We start from the raw sequence: 21486 nt of genomic DNA on the forward strand, positions 1-21486 counted from the left end.
TAGTTGTTTGATTATTTTGTTCTTTGAATACTGTTGGTCACTACATTTCTTTATTCATTTTCTCCTTATGCTACAGTTAATACTAGGTGGAAAAGAAACATTATGGATATTCTTTTAAAGCTCATAAAATTCTTGTTTGTTTACTATATACAAATGGCAGCAAAAGGGACATCATGCTTTGATAGGATGAGGAAGTCTCAATCATAATTGTAAATATCACATTTTATTTTAGCCTAACATTATCTTAAAACTTGTAGCTTTAGTTGTCATCTTATTTTTCCCGATTTCCAGCATTGCAACATTGTTCCTTGCTTCTAGAGCAGGATGAATTCTTGCCTGAGATATTGCAAAGCAAGTAATACAGTGAGTGCCTTCCTTTTGAGCTAGCCTACATCCCCTGAAAGTTCCCCAGGGCCTACTTTATTTGCCTGGGCCTGTCTGTCTGTGTGGGAGAAGCCTCTCTGTGCCAACTTAGTCCCTGTTTAGTTTGAGGATCGGGGCTGCTTTTGTTTGCAGTGATGCCATGTCCCATTTGGCAACAGAATACAGTATTTTAACCAGCAGACAGTCTTCTTGATCAGTTTTTTTACTCATCTGTCTTCCTTCTTAGCCCCTCTCCCCAAATGAATTTATTTCAGGGAGAGGCCAACTTAGGGCTTGTAATATTTTACATTTTTTTTTCCAATTTGCCAACACAAAAATTAATTGGTAATTAGTCAGTTTTGGGTTTTTTAAAATAATTTAAATAATTTTTCTGAATATAAGTTGAGTGTTTTTCCTCTTACTTTCTAGGCATTCGACCTCCAATCATGAATGGGCCCATGCACCCACGTCCATTGGTAGCATTACTGGATGGCCGAGATTGTACAGTAGAAATGCCCATTTTGAAAGATGTAGCTACAGTGGCATTTTGTGATGCACAGTCCACACAAGAAATTCATGAAAAGGTAACTTGAAACTATTTCACCTACATTTTTCATTAATTAGCAGGTAATACTCAAGCCTTAAGTGTTTATATTTTTAAAAAGCATTTGAACATTAGGCATTTGCCTTATATCCTAGTGATTCTGTTTATAAGGGATAACAAACTGTTTTGCTTCTGCTTGGAAATGGGGGCTTCTGTAGCTCAGCTCTGGTCAATGGAACTGTATCCCTTAACTTAAACAATCTATTAACTTTACCATAGAAGTAAAGTTTATGTGAGACTGAATACTTTTTTTTAAAAATCACTTTATAAAAAAGAATAAAAAGAAAAATAAGTTGAAGGAGGTGTAATGATGACCACCAATTTTGGCCCCAGAGAAGATGTGAGTAAATTCATCTTCCTTTTGTTAGAGAGGATTGGGGACTATGAATATTAAATGTTTTATATATATATATATACATACATATATATATGTACAGAATAATTCAATCATTGCATTGCTTGGTTTCGCTTTTTTTCCCCTTTATTATTAGGAAAGGTTCACTGTGTTGGGATGGGAGTGCGTATTTCAAAATAACTGAGAAAGTGTGAGAAAATAACAAAACTTTTAAAAATAACATAACTTTTTGCCATACTTTCTGGCCTCACCAGAAGAGAGACCTACATGATACTCATTCCTGCCTCAATATTCTTATAAATTACTACTCCCTTTTCACAGTAACCAGGTTTTATCCAAGAACATGAACAAGTAATGTCAACTCAAACTACCTGTGGACACAGGTATTGCAGGCTACTTAACCAGAGCAAAAGTAGTTCTTGGGAGAAATCCCTTCTCAGACATATAGCCAGCAATAATCAAATATCCTATAATAGGCAAGCTGCAAAAGAACCAGGAAGCTACCCTGCCCACAGAGTGTTTGTGGCCTAATTGTCTGCAACTTTGATGATTTTATGTATTTACTGATTAGGCTTGTGTGATATCTTTTGATTTACAATATAAAATGTATGACGCAGGGACATTTTTACATAGGAATCTCCTGATTGGCTGTTTTGGGTCTCTGAAGTGTGTTGTGCCAACCTATGCCTTTTGTGTTCAGAATTAAGGCACTTTCAGAGTACATGCTTGGGATCCTTTTATATTCAACACATTGCAGGAGGATGAAAGGAGTTAGAATTGGAATGGGAACCTGGATGATCATGTGGTCCAACTCTCTCATTTTACAGATAAGAAGACTGAGGCTCAAAGGATTTTTAACAATGTAGCATGGAAAGAATATATTTCAATATTATCATACAATATTATTTAAAAGGCACTGTCATGCCTTTAATCATAGTACTTCAAAAAGAACTAAGATAATGAATGCAATAGGCAGAAAGCTAAAAGGGGGAAGCTATTGTTGGATAGCATAATGTTTGCTGAATTCCCAGTATGCGAAAGCATCTATGAGGGGTTATGCTGAGCAAAGGTCTCTTCCTTCTTACCCTGCTTAATATTGTTAGCTGGTTCTTAAGAAGCCTGATTGTGTAGGTGAATCGACATTGAAGGCTCAGTTCCACAGGACCAATTTTATAAATAGGCAGTGAGCCAAATGATCTTATAATACAGTTTCTTAACTTTATGTTGTGTTTGGTTATAATGTATTAATAATGTAATCACATAAAATATATTGGTTGGTTCCACCTGGGAGAAGGAGGTTGTTCTATGTAGATATTTCTGAAAGGCAGTTTGGCATAATAGACAGCCAGCCTCAAAGTCAAGAAGCCCTGGGTATAAGTCCCACCCCTGAGGCAAACTGGCTCTATGACGCTGGGAAGAAAATATATTCTCATTGCCATTCAGGCAACTCTCAAGGAGTGTAAACTGCAGGAAAGATGCCAGGTTGCTTTGAAAAAGGACATTTTCTCCCCCCAAGAATTCTACATTCAGTGGAATCAGAGGTCTGTTACAGAGGTCTATATAGGCTATATATATATGGATGTGAGTTCAGTAGAAAGAGCATTAAATTTGATTCTGAAGACAGGGGTTCAAGTTCTGACCCTACCACTCAGTGTGATTTTGGGCAAATTACTTCTCTTTTCCAAGTTTTAGTTTCTTCTTCTCTAAAATGAGGAAATTAACATCTGACCTGATTACCTCTCAAGTCCATTATGAGGAAAGCATTTTTAAAATCTTCAAGAAGCATAGAAATGTGAATTGTTATTATAAATCCAATAAATTTTTTGTTTACTAATGAAATATCATCATGGTACTTGGTCGACCATCAGTGCTAATATAGGACAAGCTGTCATGAGACTGACCTGTAGTGTGCTAATGGTGATTCAGTCACTCAACCTAAAAGCAGTTGTTATGTATTCTTTATGTACCAGGCATTGTTAGATATTAAGGATGCAAAGAAAAAGCAAAAAAACAATTTCTGGCCTCAGGAAGCTTCCATTTTGAGGAGACAATATGTATTTAGGCATGTACAAGATAGATAACTGAATAGAAGTTAGACACTGTCAGTTGGATTTGGGAGAAGCATCCTTGAAAAAGTTGGCATTGAGCTGAATATTAAAGGAATCCGGGGATGTTAGGAGGTAGAAATAAAGAGGAAGAATATTCTAAAAAAGGGGAACAGACACTATAAAGGCATAGAAATGGGAGAAGATATACATGAAAAACAGTGAGTAGTCCTGCATTATTAGATCACCGGGTACAAAGAAGGGAGTGTAAGAATCCTGGAAAATTAGAAAGGGTCAGGTTATGAAGAGTTTTAAAAGCTCCACGGAGAAGTTTATATTAGAGTGAGGGCAATAGGCAGCCCCTGGAGCTTACTCAGTAGGAAGCATGGCATGATCAGACTTGCCCTTTAGAAAAATCACTCTCAGCTCTGGAGGATGAATTAGGGTAGGAAGAGACTTAAGGCAAGGAGCCTAATCAGTAGGCAAGTAGTTGAAGTTCTATAGATGATGGGAACCTGAACTAGGGTGGTAGCAGTATCAGAAGAGACAAGGGAGGCAAATTCAAAAGATGCTATGGAGAAAGAAATAATAAGATTGGGTAATTTATTGTATATATGGGGTGACTGAATGAAAAGGGCAAAGTGACAACTCTTCATCAAAATCTAGAGTGAAAGATTTAGTGGAGAATGATATGTCACGGGATATTGGATGGGGAAAAGAGGGATCTTGAAGTGAATGGCCTCAGGTTTTTGTTTTTGGTGAAGTACAAGACAATCTCCTCAGTTTAGGACCAGGAATATGGTCTAAGAAAAATACCTAGTCAGATTGGAGGTAACTTTAAGGATGAAGAATTAGTTTAGGATTAGTAAGGCATATAGAGAGATGGAATTGTGAGGTGATAATTAAACAAAGGGTTTTCAGAGTTCTTGAAAATGGAAGTAAAACATTTCTAGATAGATGATGGCAAGATCACAGGTTTGACCAACTTTGTATGTAGCTGCAATAGAATTGAGGAGTAGAGAAAGAATTGAATAGATTGAGCTTTTTCTGCTAATATTACCACATTGTCATATCCAGATCTCTCTTTGTTTAACATCTGATATAAAATACAAGATCCAATATTCAGATAATCAATAAGCAATTATTAAGTACCAACTATCTGCAAGGCACTATTCATGCTAGGTGATGAGATCCAAAGTCAAAATTAAATAGGTCTTGCCATCAGGGAGCTTGCATTCTATCCGGAGAAGCAACATGCACAAATACAAGTATATACAAAATAAATATGGAATATTTGGGTGGGAAGACCACTAGCAGCTGGAGAAAATCAGGAAAGCCTTCTATAAGAGGCAGCTTGAAATGAACTTTATAATAATAAAAGATTGATTCTAAAGTAAAGGTAGTTCAGAGTATAGGTTGGTGCAAAAGTGGTGGATTAGAAGTGACCCAGATGAACTCTCTCAACATTCCCCTCCAAACAATTTTAAAATAGCATCTCAAATCAAATTTTGGAGTAGCAGAGCCAACAAAAGGTCAGGGTGAGACATTTTTCTGACCTCACAAAATTTAGGTAAGCAGAAGTTTGTGACACCAAGGTCAAAGGCTGGTTGGAGCTCACACATGCTGTGGCAGCAACAGCTTTAGGAACTTTCAGCTCAAAGACAGGAAGGGAGATGAACAACTGGTCAGAAGGAGAACATGGGGACACTTTATGACACTGGGGACAGCTGACAATTGATTGCTCATATACAATTCTCAGTTCCAGGAGCAAGGAGTACTGGGAGGTTGGTCACAAGGGAGCAGTAGCCCCAACTGCAGTTCCAAGGCAAAAAGAATTATAGTACTTATGGCTGTAGAGGGACCAGGGACCCTTCCTGGTTAAAGACAAGAGTATAAGAGAGCAGTAAGTACACCTCTCCCTAGGATCACACCACTTTGGAAGCACCAAAAACATGTAGATTCCCAAAACTAGCATGAAAAAGCCTGAAACAAGAGACAGTGCTTCCCTACCTCCAAGTGAGCAGAGCTCAACTTTAACATAGACTTTACAGTCAGGAAATAGGCTGGAAAAATGAATGAGAAAAAATTTAGTTTCATCATTAAAAAGCTACTGTAGTGGTAGGGAAAATCAAGACATAAATTCAGAAGATGACAGCAATGTAAAAACAGCTATACATTAAGCTTCAAAAAAAAAAAATGCTAACCAGACCCAAGCCCAGCAAGAATTCCTGGAAGAGTTTAAAAAGATAATAAAAGTGGCAGAGGGAAAAATTGATAAAAGAGATAATAATGCAAGAAATTTAAGAAAAGAAAATTAACAGCTTGGTAAAAGAGGCACAAGATTTTTGAAGAAAATAACATCTTAAAAAGAATTGGTGAGGCATAAAAACTCACTGGTGAAAAGAACTTAAAAATAGAATTGGTCAAATGGAAAAAGAGGTACAAAAATCTTACTGAAAAAAAGAATTTCTTAAAAATTGGAATTGGCAAGTAGAAGCTAATGACTTCTAAAGACATCAAGAAACAATTTTTAAAAGCCAAAAGAATGAAAAAGTTGAAGAAAATGTGAACTATCTCATTGGAGAAATAACTAACCTGGAAAATAGATCAAGGAGAGATAATTTAAGAATTATTGGACTATGTGAAAGCCATGATCAGAGAAAGAGCCTAGGCATCATATTTCAAGAAATTATCAAGGAAAACCACCCCAATATCTTAGAACTAGAGAGTAAAATAGAAATCAAAAGAACCCACCAGTCACAACCTCCTGAAAGAGATTCCAAAATGAAAACTCTTGGATATGTTATAGGCAAATTCCATAGATCTGAGGGCAAAGAGAAAATATTTCAAATATTCCAAAAGCACTATTCAAATACCAGGGAGCCATAGTCTGAATCACAAGATTTACCCTCTTTCACATTAAGGGAGTAAAGGCCTTGGAATATTTATTCCAGAAGGCAAAGGAGTTAGGATCATAATCAAGAATAACCTACTCAGCAAACCTGAATATAATCCTTTGGGGAGGGGAATGAATATTTAATGAAATAGAAGACTTTCAGTAGAATTCCTGATGAAAAGATCAGAGCTGAAGAGAAAATTTGACATTCAAATATGAGATTCAAAGGAAGCATAAAAAGGCAAACATGAAAGAGTAATCATAAGGATTTTGATAAAGTTAAACTGTTTTCATTCCTACATAGGAAGATTTATATGTACCTCCTAAGAACTTTATTATTATTAGGGCAGTTAGAAGGACTTCACATAGGTAGAGGACATGGATATGCCACTTACGTTGGAATGATTCTCCTCCCCCTCCCCCCCCCCAAAATGAAAGGGTGAGAAAGAGAAATGCATGGGGTGAAGGGGGAAAGGAGAGGTAGAATGGGGAAATTATTCTCACATAAAAGAGACACACAAAAAAGAAATTTTACAGTTGAGGGAGAAATGGGTGGTAGTAGCAGACAATGCTGAACTTCATTCCCATCAGAATTGTTTCATAGAGGGAAGAAACACACACACACACTCTCTCTCTCTCTCTCTCTCTCTCTCTCTCTCTCTCTCTCTCTCTCAGTTCTATATAGAAATGTTAACTTCCTAGTAGGGAAATAGAATGGAAAAGGGAAGAAGGGAAAGGTTGGGGAGCTGGGAAATGTAAAAGGGAGAATTCATTAAGAGAGTCAGTGGTTAAAAGCAAAAATAGACTTTTTTTTTAAACCCTTAACTTCTGTGCATTGGCTCCTAGGTGGAAGAGTGGTAAGGGTGGGCAATGGGGGTCAAGTGCCTTGCCCAGGGTCACACAGCTGGGAAGTGTCTGAGGCCGGATTTGAACCTAGGACCTCCCGTCTCTAGGCCTGACTCTCACTCCACTGAGCTACCCAGCTGCCCTAAAATAGACTTTTTTTAAAACATTTATTAATATTTATTTTTTAGAAAAGTTAACATGGTGACATAATTCATGCTCTTACTTTCCCCTTCACTCCCCATCAAGATTCCCCCCCCCCCCCACCATGGCTGATGTGTATTAGAATAGACTTTTGAAGAGGGATAGCATCAAAGGAAGGGCAGGGGGGTTAAAATAATAAAATGGAATAGAAGGAAATATTCAGTAATCATAATTGAATGTGAATGGAATAAACTGACCATAAAATGGGAATGACTAGCACAATAGATTAGAAACTAATCCAACAATATGTGTGAATAAGAGATACAGACAAAAAGACACAGATTAAAATAAAGGTCTAAAGCAGAATCCACTATGCTTCAGCTGAACTGAAAAACAAGAAGCAGGAAGCAATCATGATCTCAGACAAAGCAAAAGCAAAAATAGACCTAAAAGAAATAATAAGGGAAACTTTTGTTGTTGTTAATAATGAAGTGTTATTTGAAAATTACAGGAAGTTTCTCTGATAAAGGCTTTATTTCTCAAATGTAAACTGAGTATAGAACTGAATCAAATTTATCAAAATTAATGCCATTCTATAATTGATAAATAGTAAAAGGATATAAAAAATATGTTTTCAGAAGAAGAAATCGAAGCTATTTAAGAGTCATAGGGAAAATGCCCTAAATCACTATTAGAGAAAAGCAAATGGTGACAACTCTGAGGTGCCACTTGACAGCTCTCAGAAATGACAAGTTGTTAAGTGGAACAGTGAACTGGTCCAATCATTCTGGAGAATGATTGGGAAGTAGTCCCAAAGTGCTATAAAACTGTACATACCCTTTGGGCTAGTAACACCACTACTGGTTTCTATATCCCAAAGAAATCAAAGATAAAGAAAAAGGATCTGTGTAAACAAAAATATTTATAGCAGTTCTTTTTGAGGTAGCAAAGAATTGGAAATTGAGGGCATACTCATCAGTTGGGGCATGGCTGACAAAGCTATGGCATATGATTGTGATATTGTGCTATGGAAAATGATGAAGGGAGTTGTTTCAGGAAAACATGGCAAGACCTGTATGAACTGACATAAAATGAAGAACTAGAGGATTATCATGCACAGTAACATCAATGTGGTAGTATGATCAATATGAAAGCCTTGGTTACTTTGATCAATATAATGAATGATCCAAGACAATTCTTTTTTTTTTTTTTTTAATTTTAAACCCTTAATTTCTGTGTATTGACTTATAGGTGAAAGAGTGGTAAGGGTACGCAATGGGGGTCAAGTGACTTGCCCAGGGTCACACAGCTGGGAAATGTCTGAGGCCGGATTTGAACCTAGGACCTCCCGTCTCTCGGCCTGGCTCTTAATCCACTGAGCTACCCAGCTGCCCCCTGATCCAAGACAATTCTAAAGGATTCATGATTAAAAAATGCTGTCCCCCTCCAGAGAGAACTGATGGACTCTGAGTGCAAATTGAAGTATAATTTGCTCACTTTATTCTTTGCTTTAAAAAATATGGTTAACAGAAATAGTTTATATAATTTCACATGTATAATTGATATATTGCTTTACTTCTCTGGATAGAGGAGGAAGTGAAAAGGAGAGAATTTAGAACTTTTTTTTTTAAGAATGGTAAAAATAATTAACTTATTAATGTATTTTTTTAAAGGAGAGAGTGCCTTTATTATACCAATTATTATACCAATCTTTACTTATTATACCAATACCAAACCACTATTATACCAATCAAACTACCAAAAACTATTTTATAGAACTAGAAAAAATAATAACAAAATTCACCTGGGAAAAACAAAAGGTCAAGAATATTAAGGGAACTAATGAAAAAAAAATGTGAAGGATGGTGGCCTAGCAGTATCAGATACAGCAGTATCAGTACTATAAAGCAATAATCATCAAAGGAATCTGGTACTGGTTATGAAATAAAAGAGTAGACCAATGGAATATAGTAGGGGTAAAAAACCTCAGCAATCTGGTGTTTGATAAATCCCCAAATCGCAGCTTTTGGGATAAGAACTTTTTGACAAAAATTGCTGGAAAAATTGTAGAACAGTATGGCAAAAATTAGGTATAGCTCAGTATCTCACATCCTATACCAAGAAAAGGTCAATATGGGTATATGATTTAGACATCAAGGATGATATAATAAGTAAATTTAGGGGAACATAGAATAGTTTACCTATTAAATCTATGGAGAAGTGTAGAATTTATGACCAAACAACAGACAGAAAACATTACAATATGTAAAATGAATAATTTTGATATTAAAAAAGGTTTTATATAAACAAAACCAATGCAACCAAAATGAGAAGGAAAGCAACAAATTGAGAGGACATTTTTATAACAAAACTCTTTGACAAAGGTTTAATTTCCCAAATATATAAAGAAGTAAGTCATATTTACAAAAAAATCAAGCTATTCTCTAGTTGACAAATGGTCAAGGGACATGAATAGTGTAAGGGGGAAAAAAGGATTTTGGTTGAATATATTAAAAGGTGGCCAGAGGATTGAACAATTATCAATCCTCAATTAAGAATAATCTCAAGTCAAAATTGACTTTTATGGAAGTTTATTACAATTAAGAAGAGAGAAAGAAAATTAGAGAGAGAATAAGTGATCTAACACAAAGTAAATTGCTCTGGCCCCTGGCTCAACCAGGCAGATTTTACTAGTCCTTAATTGGAAAAGATAAAGCCTTGAGCCTAGGGCCAGAGGTCCAAAGGCCCCAGAGGTGTATGAAGCAAAGCTTTAGTCACAGAGTCTCTTTGAAAGGGAAGTTCCATAAGAGAAGCTCAGGAAGATTCAGTTTTAACACTCACCACACGGAGCAGTCTCGGTCAGGAACCAGCAGAACTCCCTCAGGTCCCCTTTACAAAACCAGAAGACCCTTGACTTATTCAGCTCTCTCTTTTTAAAGGGGTCACTTCTGTGCCTCCCTCCTAGTTTGATTGTCCAATCACAACAGACTCTTCTCTTAGGACTGCCTAGGGGGCAGTCAGTTGATTCTGATCTCTCTAACTCATGTGGGTTAGGGACCTCCCCCACTTGTGAATCAAATGGTAGTGTTTACATCTTTGGTGATTAAATCTAAGCAAGGGCAGGGTAGATTTAATCTCATTATCACAATAGGCAGTTTTCACATGATGAAATAAAAAATATCAATAAGCACATGAAAAAGTATTCTAAATCCCTCCTGATTACAGAAATGCAAATTAAAACAACTATGAGGTACTATCTTACACCTAGCAAACAAGCCAATATGGCAACAAAGGAAGGTGATAAATATTGGAGGGGATGTAGCACTATTGGGACACTAATACACTGCTGGTGGAGTTGTGAATTAATCTAACCATTCTGGAGGGCAATTTGAAACTATGCACAAAGGGCTTTAAAAGAATACCTACCTTTTAACTTAGCCATAGCACTGCTGGGTTTGTACCCCAAAGAGATAATAAGGAAAAAGTCTTATACAAAAATATTTATAGCTGCACTCTTAGTGATGGCAAAAAAATTAGAAAATGAGGGGGTTTCCCTTGATTAGGAAATGGATAAACAAATTGTGATATATGATGGTGATGGGATATTATTGTGCTGAAAGGAATAATGAACTGGAGAAATTCCATGTGACCTGGAAAGACTGCCAGGAATTGATGCAGAGCAAAAGGAGCAGAACCAGGAGAACATTTTACAGAGACTGATACATTATGGCACAATCAAATGTAATGGACTTCTCTACTAGCAGCAGTGCAATGACCCAGTACAATCCAGAGGAATTTATGAGAAAGAAGGCTATCCACATCCAGAGAAAGAACTGTGGAAACAGAAACACAGAAGAAATATGATCGATCACAAAGTTCAGTAGGGATATGATTAGGGTTTTGGCATTAAAAGATCACTCCTCTGCAACTATGAATAACATGGAAATGGATTTTGAACAATGATATATGTATAACCCAGTGGAATTGTTTGTCAGCTCTGGGAGTAGGGAGGATCATGAATCGTGTAACCATGGGAAAATATTCTAAATTAAAAAACAATTTTTTTTGTACAAACAAAACCAGTACAACTAAGATTAGAAGGGAGAAATTTTTTTCATAACAGATTTCTCTGATAAATATTTCATTTATCAAATATATAAGAACTAAATCAAATTTACAAGAATACATGTCATTGGCAAATGGTCAAAGGATATGGATAGGCAGTTTTCAGATGAAGAAATCAAAGCTATCAATAACCATATTAAAAACTGTAAATCCCTCAATTAGAGAAATGCAGATTAAAATCACTTACACCTATCAGATTGGCCAGTTGTACAGCAAAGGAAAATGATAAATATTGGAGGAGATGGGGCAAAATTGAGACTCTAATGCAATGCTAATGGAGCTGTGAATTAGTGAAACCATTGCTGAAAAGACCAGAGCTAAGTAAGAACTTTAAAATACAAAAATAGAAGTCAAGAAACATTTTTTAAAATGAGGTGAAAAACCATGATCAAGTGTTCCAAAGGGACTAAATAAACAAACATTTTACATTATAATATAGTGAAATGTTACATGTATTCTCTCAGAACTTTTAATATCAGGGTTCATAGAGAAAGTCTAGACGTAGGGACTGGGTGAAGTTCAGTTATATTGGAATGATCTTAAATGAAGACTAGAAAGAAAGGGGAAGAGGAATATACTGGGGGAGAGGAAAGATAGAAGAAATTTTCTCATATAGCCAGAATGTACAAGAAGTCCGTACAATAATGGAGGAAGGCACTGGAAGTGGGGCAAAAAGTGAGAGAAACTTGAATCTCACTCCTCTGTATTGGTCAAAAGATGGAATAATGCACACATACCGAAATACATTTCTCTCAGCAAGGAAACAAGATGGAAAGGAGAGCTACAATAGAGTGTAAATTAAGGGAGAGATTAGCAAAACAAACTTTTCCTTCAGTAATATTTTCTTTCACAAATATTTGTAAAGACTATTTTTAGTATTCATTCTCTAACATTTTGAGTTCCAAATTCTCTTCCTCTCTCCCTTTCTCTCCTCCCCTCTTCCCTGAGGCATAAGCAAGTTCTAAGGAGGATAGAAAAGAAAGGAAAAGAACTTGTTGAACTCTGGGTAAGGAAATGAGAAGAGGGGCAATAAAGATTAGGACTGAGGGAAATGCTCAATTAGTCATCATAACTGAATCATAAAACAGAGAGGATAGCACAGTGAACTAGACAGCAGAATCCGACAATACCTTTTTTACAAGATGAATACTTGAAACAGAAAATAAACTTCAGTTAAAATAAAGTACTGTAACAAAATCTTTTATGCTTCAGCTGAAATTTTTTTTAAAATCCAGGATAAGTAATCATGATCCTAGACAAAGCAATAGTAAAAACAACTTAAAAGAGATAAACAGGGAAACATTTTGCCCAAAAGTCATAAACAATAAGTTAATATCAGTACTGAACAAATATGTTCCAAATGCCATGGCATCTTACTTACAAGGAAAAATAGATGGTCACACTATAGTGGTTTTATAGTTTGTACCTCTCAGACCTAGATAAATATAACCAAAAAATAACCTCCCCAAAAGAGAAAGATCTCAAAAGAAATTTTGGAAAAATTAGATTTGATAGACCTCTGGAGATTGTTGAATGGGAACAGAAAGAAACATGCATATTTCTGATCTGTGCATGGCATATTCACAGAAAATTCATCATATATTTGAGCATAAAAATCTCACAAGCAAATTAAAAATGCAGAAACATTAAAACATCTTTTATATACCACAATAAAATAAAAATTACATTCATTAAAGAGTCACTGAATAAATTATTAAAAATTAAAGACTAAATAACTCAGTCTCAGAGAATGAGTAGATCAAAGAACAAATCACAGAAACCATCAATAATTTCATTAAAGATAATAACAACAATGTGACAACTTGTTAAAAATTCTAGAATGTATCCAAAGTAGTCCTTAGGGTAAAATACATATATTCTGTGCTTATCAGTAAAAGAGAAAGGACAGATCAATAAGTTGGTCATGCAACTTAAAAAAAAAAAAGAAACTAAAAAAAACAATTAAACACCAAAATAGAAACCTTTTTTTTTTTTTTTAAACCCTTACCTTCTGCTTTACAATCAATACTGTGTATGGTTCCAGGCAGAAGAGTGGCAAGGGCTAGGCAATGGGGATTAAGTGACTTGCCCAGGGTCACACAGCTAGGAAGTATCTATGGCCAGATTTGAACCTAGGACCGCTCGTCTCTAGGCCTGGCTCTCAATGCACTGAGCCTTCTAGCTGCCCCCAAAAATAGAAATCTTGAAAATAAAAAAAAAGAGACTAAAAATTGAAAGCAAAAAAATTATTTAATTAACAAGTAAAACTAAGATGATTTTTAAAAACAAGTAAACCATGAACTAACTTCATTTTAAAAAATAGAAAATAAAATTACCATTATCAAAAATGAAAATAGTAAAGTCACAACTAATGTAGAAGAAATAAATTATTAGGAACAATTTCATCCAATTATATGCCAGTAAAAATGACTATTTAAATGAAGTGTGTGAATATATACAAAAAATATATAATGCCCAGAATAATGAAAAAGAAGGGGAGAGGGAAGGCAGCTTTACAGATTATCTTCAAGCTGAACAATCAAAAGATGTATAAAATTGAATACAATTAAAATAAAGGACTGGAACAAAATCTTTTATGCTTCAGCTGAAGTTAAAAAAAAAATAGCCAGAAAAAGCACCTCTTTTTACTGTGGCAAAGAACTGAAATATGTAGGAGTGCTCATCAAAATGAGGAATGACTGAACAATATAATGGTGAATAATATAACAAAATATTATTGTGTTGAAGGGGATGAAAACTTGAAAAGGTGTATATGAACTATTGCAAAATGAAGTGAACAAAACCAGACAATTTATTCAAACAACTTTGAAAGACTTGGGAAATTAACTCAGATCTATGTAAAAATTAGCTACATTTCAGAAGCCTCATGATAAATTATGCTGCTCACCTCTTGGTGGAGTAATGATGGATTCAGACTGCAGTTTGAGACTTTGCATGGTGGGGTCATGGGGGACATAGCCCATGTGGAAATTCATTTTGTTGTAACAGGTGTTTTTTTTGTTGTGTTTTTTTTTGCTTTTTCTTTAAAAATTTCAATGTTTTAGAAAGAGACTCTTCTGATAATCCAGATAAAGTGTGATGAAGGCCTAAACCATGTGGCTTGAAAGCCAGATTGCCTTTGCAAAGGTATTAAAGCACTCAACATATTGCAGGAGAAAGAGAGTGAGGCTAGATGGTACCAACAAGAGTTTGCCTGAAGCTATTTGATTAAGCTTAGATCTATGCCACTCATTCTCCCTGCTTTGGGAAGAAGGATATCTCAGGCATCTTGGTTTTAATATTCCTGGATAGTGTTATAAAACATTAATCTTTATTAAAATTGCCAACATGTTTGTTAACTGATCTCAAAGAATCTGTGGAGGAATAAAATCCAGTGTTTATAAACTTTTTTGCCACATAATTTAAAATATCAACATTTTATAAAGTATCTTACCTGCAAATAGGTCCGGTGAGTTCTTGTTTTTAAAAAATTGTTACAATCTTAAAAACATTTTTTTTGCATTTTTCTTGGAAACATTTTTAAAGCATGCTATGTGGAATAGGAAAAAAAATAATTTTTCTCACTGTTTATTAGAATTACTCAAATAATCCCTGATTCTTATTCTTTCTGCCTGGTTTATCTATTACCTATTCTTTCCATTCATGTCTTGTAATTTCAAGAATGGCTAAAAAAAAAGATCAGAAAAATAAAGCTTAAAATTTCCAACAAATATTTAAAGAGCATCTCAATGAACTACTTCATTATAAAATGGAGCAGCTAAGATCCAGATTGGAGAAGTGATTTTTTTTTTTGAAGTCTTTGGCTAACTTCAAAATCAGGATTAGATTCTTGTTCACCAAATCTCTTCTCTTTATTCCATGCTTTGCCACTTGTTTCTTAACAAAGATGAAACTGTAGGGGCAGCTGGGTAGCTCAGTGGATTGAGAGTCAGGCCTAGAGATGGGAGGTCTTAGGTTCAGGTCCAGCCTCAGACATTTCCCAGCTGTGTGACCCTGGGCAAGTCACTTGACCCCCATTGCCCATCCTTACCACTCTTCCACCTAGGAGCCAATACACAGAAGTTAAGGGTTAAAAAAAAAAAAAGACGAAACTGAGACTATTGAGTTGATTGTTTTTAATTAAACATTAATATCTAAGGTTACTCAGCAGTACTTAAAGGATCTGAAATATGTTACTACTCCTTTGTGCCATAGTAGGTATTCTTTAAGTAGCTGCAGCCAGACTGATGATGGTTCTCAACTTAGGCTGGTCCTCAGATGATGATGGTTATGATAATATCAATAAGAACAGCATTTGCAAAGCGATTTAAAGTTTTGCATAAGACTTTATATACCTTCTCTATTGATCCTTACAATTTCCCTTTAAGATAGGTAGTCAAGGTTTTATTAATCCCATTTTACAGAGGAGAGTCCTGAGACTCAGAAGAGATTAATTATGATTGCACAGCTAGTACTGTTAAGTAAGTTGGAACTTGAACTCAGGACTTCCTCATCTCAAATCCAGTGCTCTTTCTGCTGTACTGTGCTAGTATCTATGCTAACTCCAACTTGGAAACTTTTTTTTTTTTCAGTGTGGTAGAGATGCTGCTCAGGTTTAGATTTTGCTGGCATAACTTTCAGCATTCCTTCCCAGCCATGGTAAGGAGTTAGAGTTGGACTTTGGTAGAAGTGTCTGACGGTATTTTAGTTGTTCAACACAATTCAACTTCTATTTTAAGTGGGAATTGAGAAGTTGAACAAATGTGCAGATCACACGAGAGAACATCTGAGGAAATTAGAGATTTCTCAGTGTTATCACATTCTGAACAATGTTGTTATTAACTAGTTTTGTGACCATGGGCTACTTAGATCATTTGAGCCTTTGAATATTTTATTTTTTTAAGTGCCTTCACATGTCACATACCATTTCACTGTCCAACTTTTTTTTTTTTTTAACCCTTCCATCTTGGAGGCAATACTGTGTATTGGCTCCAAGGCAGAAGAATGGTAAGGGTTAGGCAATGTGGGTGAAGTCACTTGCCCAGGGTCATACAGCTAGGAAGTGTCTGAGGTCAGATTTGAACCCAGGACCACCAGTCTCTAGGCGTGGCTCTCAATCCACTGAGCCACCTAGCTGGCCAACCTCCCACCCTTTTTTTTTTCTTTTCTTCTTTTTTTTTAAATAAAGACTGAGTCTCTTTTCTCCCTCAGGCTGAGGTGTACATGAGCTGCCATAGGCCCAATCCCAATATGATTGGCATACTGATCTGATTAACCTGCTCTGATTCTGACCTCAGCCAGTTTGCCCTTCCTTTGGCAACCTGGTAGCATTCCCACCTCCCAGAGGCTCATCATATTTATGTAAGTCTTAATTTGGATACATGATCAGCTAGACCATTGCAACTCAGCACTTTTTAAGTGAGTTAGAGGAAGAGAATAAGCATTTATATCCTACCTACTAGTGCCAGGCACTGTACTAAGCACTTTAAAAAATATTAGCTCATTTCATCTTCACAACAATCTTGGGAAATAGGTGCTATTATTATCCCCATTTTATAATTGAAGAAACTGAGACAAACAGAGTTTAAGTGACTTGAAGTGGCCATACAGCTAGTAACTATCTAAGGCTAGATTTGAACTGAGGTCTTCTTAATTCCAGGCTTAGCATTCTATCTACTGTACCAGAAATCTGCCCAGCTCAGTCTCCATGGAAGCTAGGATTGTAAACATTCACTACCATGCCCAGTCCCTTGCCCATTTTTCTGGATGAAAATGGGGAGATATTATGCCCTTCAATAGTGAGTAATTATATTATAGAATCCATCTTCTCAAACCTGTTTTTTCCAGATTTTCTCTTCATTCTGCCAAGCCATCTACTTCATATACTTCTAATCCTGAATCCTGGAATAGATTGTGGTAAAGAACTCATTCCTTACCCTTATCCTACAAATGCTTTCTCAGGGCAAAAAAGGTTTTTCTAACAAGTTTATGACTGATGACTTTCCTTATGCTCAAAACCCTAGGACACAGAAATAGCTGTGGAAGTTGACAGAACCTAAAAGATTTAAAGCCTCAAAGTGTTAGTTATAACACTTTTTAGATCATTTTTGATGCATGATGAAAAAGGGATAAAAATTATTCTATAAATTTGCATCAAACCTGCATCTATGTAAAATGAACAGGTTCATTGAGCAGTTTTGAAATCTTTCTCACAACATTTTGTTTAGTTTGTTTTTGTTATTGGATTTCTAGATGAGAGACCTTTGTTTTTTTTCTGGTCTCATGTGATTTAATACCTACATAAAATCATCTATAAACTTTTTTTCTGAAGAGTTTCTTTAGATATATGTTGTGGTTAGCAATCCTAACCATTATTTAATGAATCTTGAAATTGTATTTTGTTTTTTTAACTTTATAAGCTATATATTAGCTGAGGTAATGGTAGACTTACTGGATTATTTTGGGTGCTGTTTGGAATCATGGACCACTCAGCAACCTGGATGTGAGACTATAAGAAGATTAGGTCTTGGGACCTTTAATTTGGCCTAGAATTATAAATGCCGTGCTTATTATGTTAAAGCTGGAGCAGGCTGAAAATAAGTTCAGCAACAGATTAGGTAAATTCTTGGAAGACAAAGTCACAGTACATATGTTAAGGGTATCATCAAATTTCAGAAATTGTTTCTACAATATTTTTCTAAAAACTTAAGTTTTGGTGATCCTGTCATATAGTATCTTAAGCTCCATTGAGCCCCCTTCTAATTGGTCTGTCTTACTGTCCAAGCAAGAGAACTGATTTTAAGGGAACAATTACCTTATTTTACCTTCTTATGTAAAAGCCTTTCCTCTGTAACTGTTTTCTGATCTATCCAAATTTTAAGTGATAGCATTTCATGTCTCAATAGGAGACCAATTATTTAGTGCTTTTTGGGGCTAATTTCAAGGCTTAGATAAAAGTTGGAAACATTTTGAAGAAAAGTCAGGCAGCTTTTTTCCTTTCCACAACAAAGCCCAAGGAATGCATTTTTTTTTTTTTTTTTTTTTTTTGGTTTCTAGCAATTTCTAAAAAATTTTCCCTGGCAAGATGGGAAAATAAGAAAACACCAAAAAAAAAGAGATTAAAAAATATTTTATAAGTATTCTTAGATGTTCAACTAAATTAGAAGCCCTTGCTATTCTCTTTTTGGAGCTCTAGAAAAATAACCACTTCATGAATATTGTCAGTCTTCTCTGTATAGTAACCTAACCTCATTCTATAGTCAAATACTAGAGAGGATAATGAAGGGGGAAGATATAAAGTTCTTAAAGTTAGCACAGATAGCAAACATGGTGAGAATATTGTAATGAAGATACATTTTTATTTAAGTATTCCATCTTAGCAGCTGAGTTTGGTATTTTAATCAGTTTGAAGTTTCAGCAAAAAATGGGTCCAGATAACTCTAACATTGAAATGTATTGCATATATGGGTTAATTGTCTCATCAAGTTTGCTTGTCCATGGATTAACAAAACAAAGAGGAAAACTATATCTTTTATTCTACATATGATCCTAGGCAAATCTCTAAGGAATCTACTTCTACATCAGGATGGGAAGTTCTTAACTAGAATCAGCTCATCTATGTAAACACAGCCCCTATAGGATGCACCAATAACACGGGTGCAAAAAGGCAGTTGGTTTTTCTTTAAGTAGTAGATGAAAAAAACCAACCTTTCCCTCCCTCCTCCCCCCCCCCCCCATCATCATTTGTTGTGTCCTTTTTAAAGAGTAAATCGACAGAGGGCATTAGGAGATATGAGTTTGAGTCCTGTTCTACAGTCTCATTGACTGTATGACTCTAAATAAGGGCGTGGGCCTATTTCCTCATTTATAACTTACTACCTAGTTAAAAGGTGCTATGGAGAACTTCATAAACCCCAAGGCAATGTAGATAGATAATGGTGGGTTATTACTGTTACTGGTGTGATATTGTGAATGTTTTCATAAGCCATTATACTAGAAGGAACCCTCTGGATCATCTCATCCAAGCCTTATAGAACAGTGATGGGCAAACTTTGGAAATGCTCATCTGTCAGTCTGTTTCTAAGGCAACTCTTTGGAAGTTTCATTGTATTGTATCCTACTCATTGTATTTGTCAGATTAGGAATAATGTCCTGTGGCCAAATAGAACATTTCAGGGGACTGCAGTTTGCCCATCACTGTTATAGAACATTAAACTTAGGTCCAGGAGAGAGAGAGAACAGTTACACTACATTTTACTGGTAGAAATAAGACTAGGCCTCAGGTTCCCTGATTTCTTTATTTGACTACTATGCCGATTACAATTTAAGGAATTTTTTTAAATTGCATAATGAGTTCAAACTATTCTCAGTTTTTAGTACAAACAATTTGTTAGAATTGAACAACCAAAGCATGGAACATTTGATATAGTCTTTTTCCAGATAGATAGTTTGATTTCCCTTCAGCAAAATTTACTTGAATTCCTGGAAAACTTCTAGAATATGTTATTTAAGGGGGCATTAATGCTTAGTGAAAATTTAGAAAGCCGTGATAACAAAAAACAACTGTGGCTTCATCAAGAACAGATCACCAAATGATCCTCTTTTTTTTTGGGCATTATTACTTAACTAGTAATCATAGGACTCCAATAGAAATAGCTCACTTAGATTATATCAGTGTTTGCTAATCTCTTCTATTGTTCCCATGACCAAGATAGAGAAATCAGGGTTTAGAAATGGCTGAGGGGGATTTTGATTTATTTGAAAGACTTAAGTTCAAAGAGTGCTGATGGGGTAGCCCAAAAGCTATTTCTTTCTTAGGCTGCAAAGAGAAGAAGCATTATATAAGACTAGAGAAGTATTGGTCCTGTACTCTACCCTAGTCATTATTGTATTCAAATTCGTTTTAGGAAGGACACTGATAAGCTAAGAGTAAGATGTCACAGCATTCAAAGATCAACTGAAGAATTCGGCAATAGCTATAAAAGTGAAGACTAAAGGAGTTTGATGGTGGTACATGATAGTTGTCTTTAAGTATTTGAAGAGCTATTGGTTCAGTAAGAGAGAAGGAAAAAGTAGATTCAATGGAAGTTACAAAGAGTTCAAGTATAGACTTAAACAAAGGAAGAATGGCCTAATTTTAGCTATTCGGTAGAAAAATGAACTGCCTTGAGAAACCGTGAATTCTCCCCTCACTTGGAGTCTTTAAATAAAGACTGAATGACCATGTGTAAAGTCTGTTGTAAAGTGGGTTTTTGTTCTAGCTATTAGGTGGGATTAGATGGCCTTCCATTAGATGGAAGTTCCATCCAACTGTGAGATCCTCTAATTTTAGAATAGTAAGTGCTGTTATCATCATCGGTTCAATTTGATCCTTGTGATGAATGCCATTAATTATTAGTTTCATATTTAAGAACTAAAAGTGAGAAGGTTTTAAATGGAAAATCTTTTTATAGAATGCTCATACATAAATGCCTTTGGACTCTTGTTAAGAGTAATCCAATAAACACTGGGAAAAACTTGAAAAATGTTGTTTTCTGGGTAGAGGTGGGATATAATAAGGAAATCAAGCTGATGTAAAAAATAAACAATTTTTTAATGTGAAAAAGGGCCTTTGAAATCTAGTCCAAATTTGTTATATTTACTATTTAAATGATAGATAATTTGGAATCTAAAATTCATTAGGTATTTATACCTTCTCTTAGTTTACTTAGACTGTACATTATTTGCAGCACCAGGAATATCAGGAGGCAGCCCTGGATGGGAAGTTAGGAGTCTTAGGGTTCCTTCCAGCTTTACACGTGGGACCTGGAACAATTTTATTTCATTTGTCTGGGCCTCAGTGTCCTCATCTATGCAAGGGGGAGATGGAGCACCTTCCTGAGGGCCCTCTGGGCTGAGACAGTCACAAAAGCTGAAAGCAGGGCATGAGGCCCTCCGTCTCACTTAGGACACTCAGGGTCTACTGAGACTTTCTCCTCTTTAGGCCTGTGGAACATTTGAAATGATTGTCAGACCTTACCAGCTGAGGATCCTTTTGGCTGTGCGCCTTTGTGTCCCCTCAACAGAGCTGCCTATGGGTCTCTGGGTATTTTTTTCCCTGCTATAATTGCCA

At 35.7% G+C, this 21486-nt stretch overlaps 1 protein-coding gene across 4 annotated transcripts in view; it reads left to right on the forward strand.

Annotated features, from left to right (window-relative positions):
• The window catches only part of CTBP1 (C-terminal binding protein 1), a 317979-nt gene that overhangs the window by 246139 nt on the left and 50354 nt on the right, over positions 1–21486 (forward strand). For all 4 annotated transcript variants that reach the window (XM_044682241.1, XM_044682244.1, XM_044682242.1 and 1 more), the window contains one exon: positions 793–947. In XM_044682241.1, coding sequence (XP_044538176.1) covers positions 793–947 — 155 coding nt within the window. The remainder of the gene's footprint in view (positions 1–792; positions 948–21486) is intronic.

The sequence above is a fragment of the Gracilinanus agilis genome, chromosome 6 (assembly GCF_016433145.1).
Source record: "Gracilinanus agilis isolate LMUSP501 chromosome 6, AgileGrace, whole genome shotgun sequence".
NCBI classification, from domain to species: Eukaryota; Metazoa; Chordata; class Mammalia; order Didelphimorphia; family Didelphidae; genus Gracilinanus; species Gracilinanus agilis.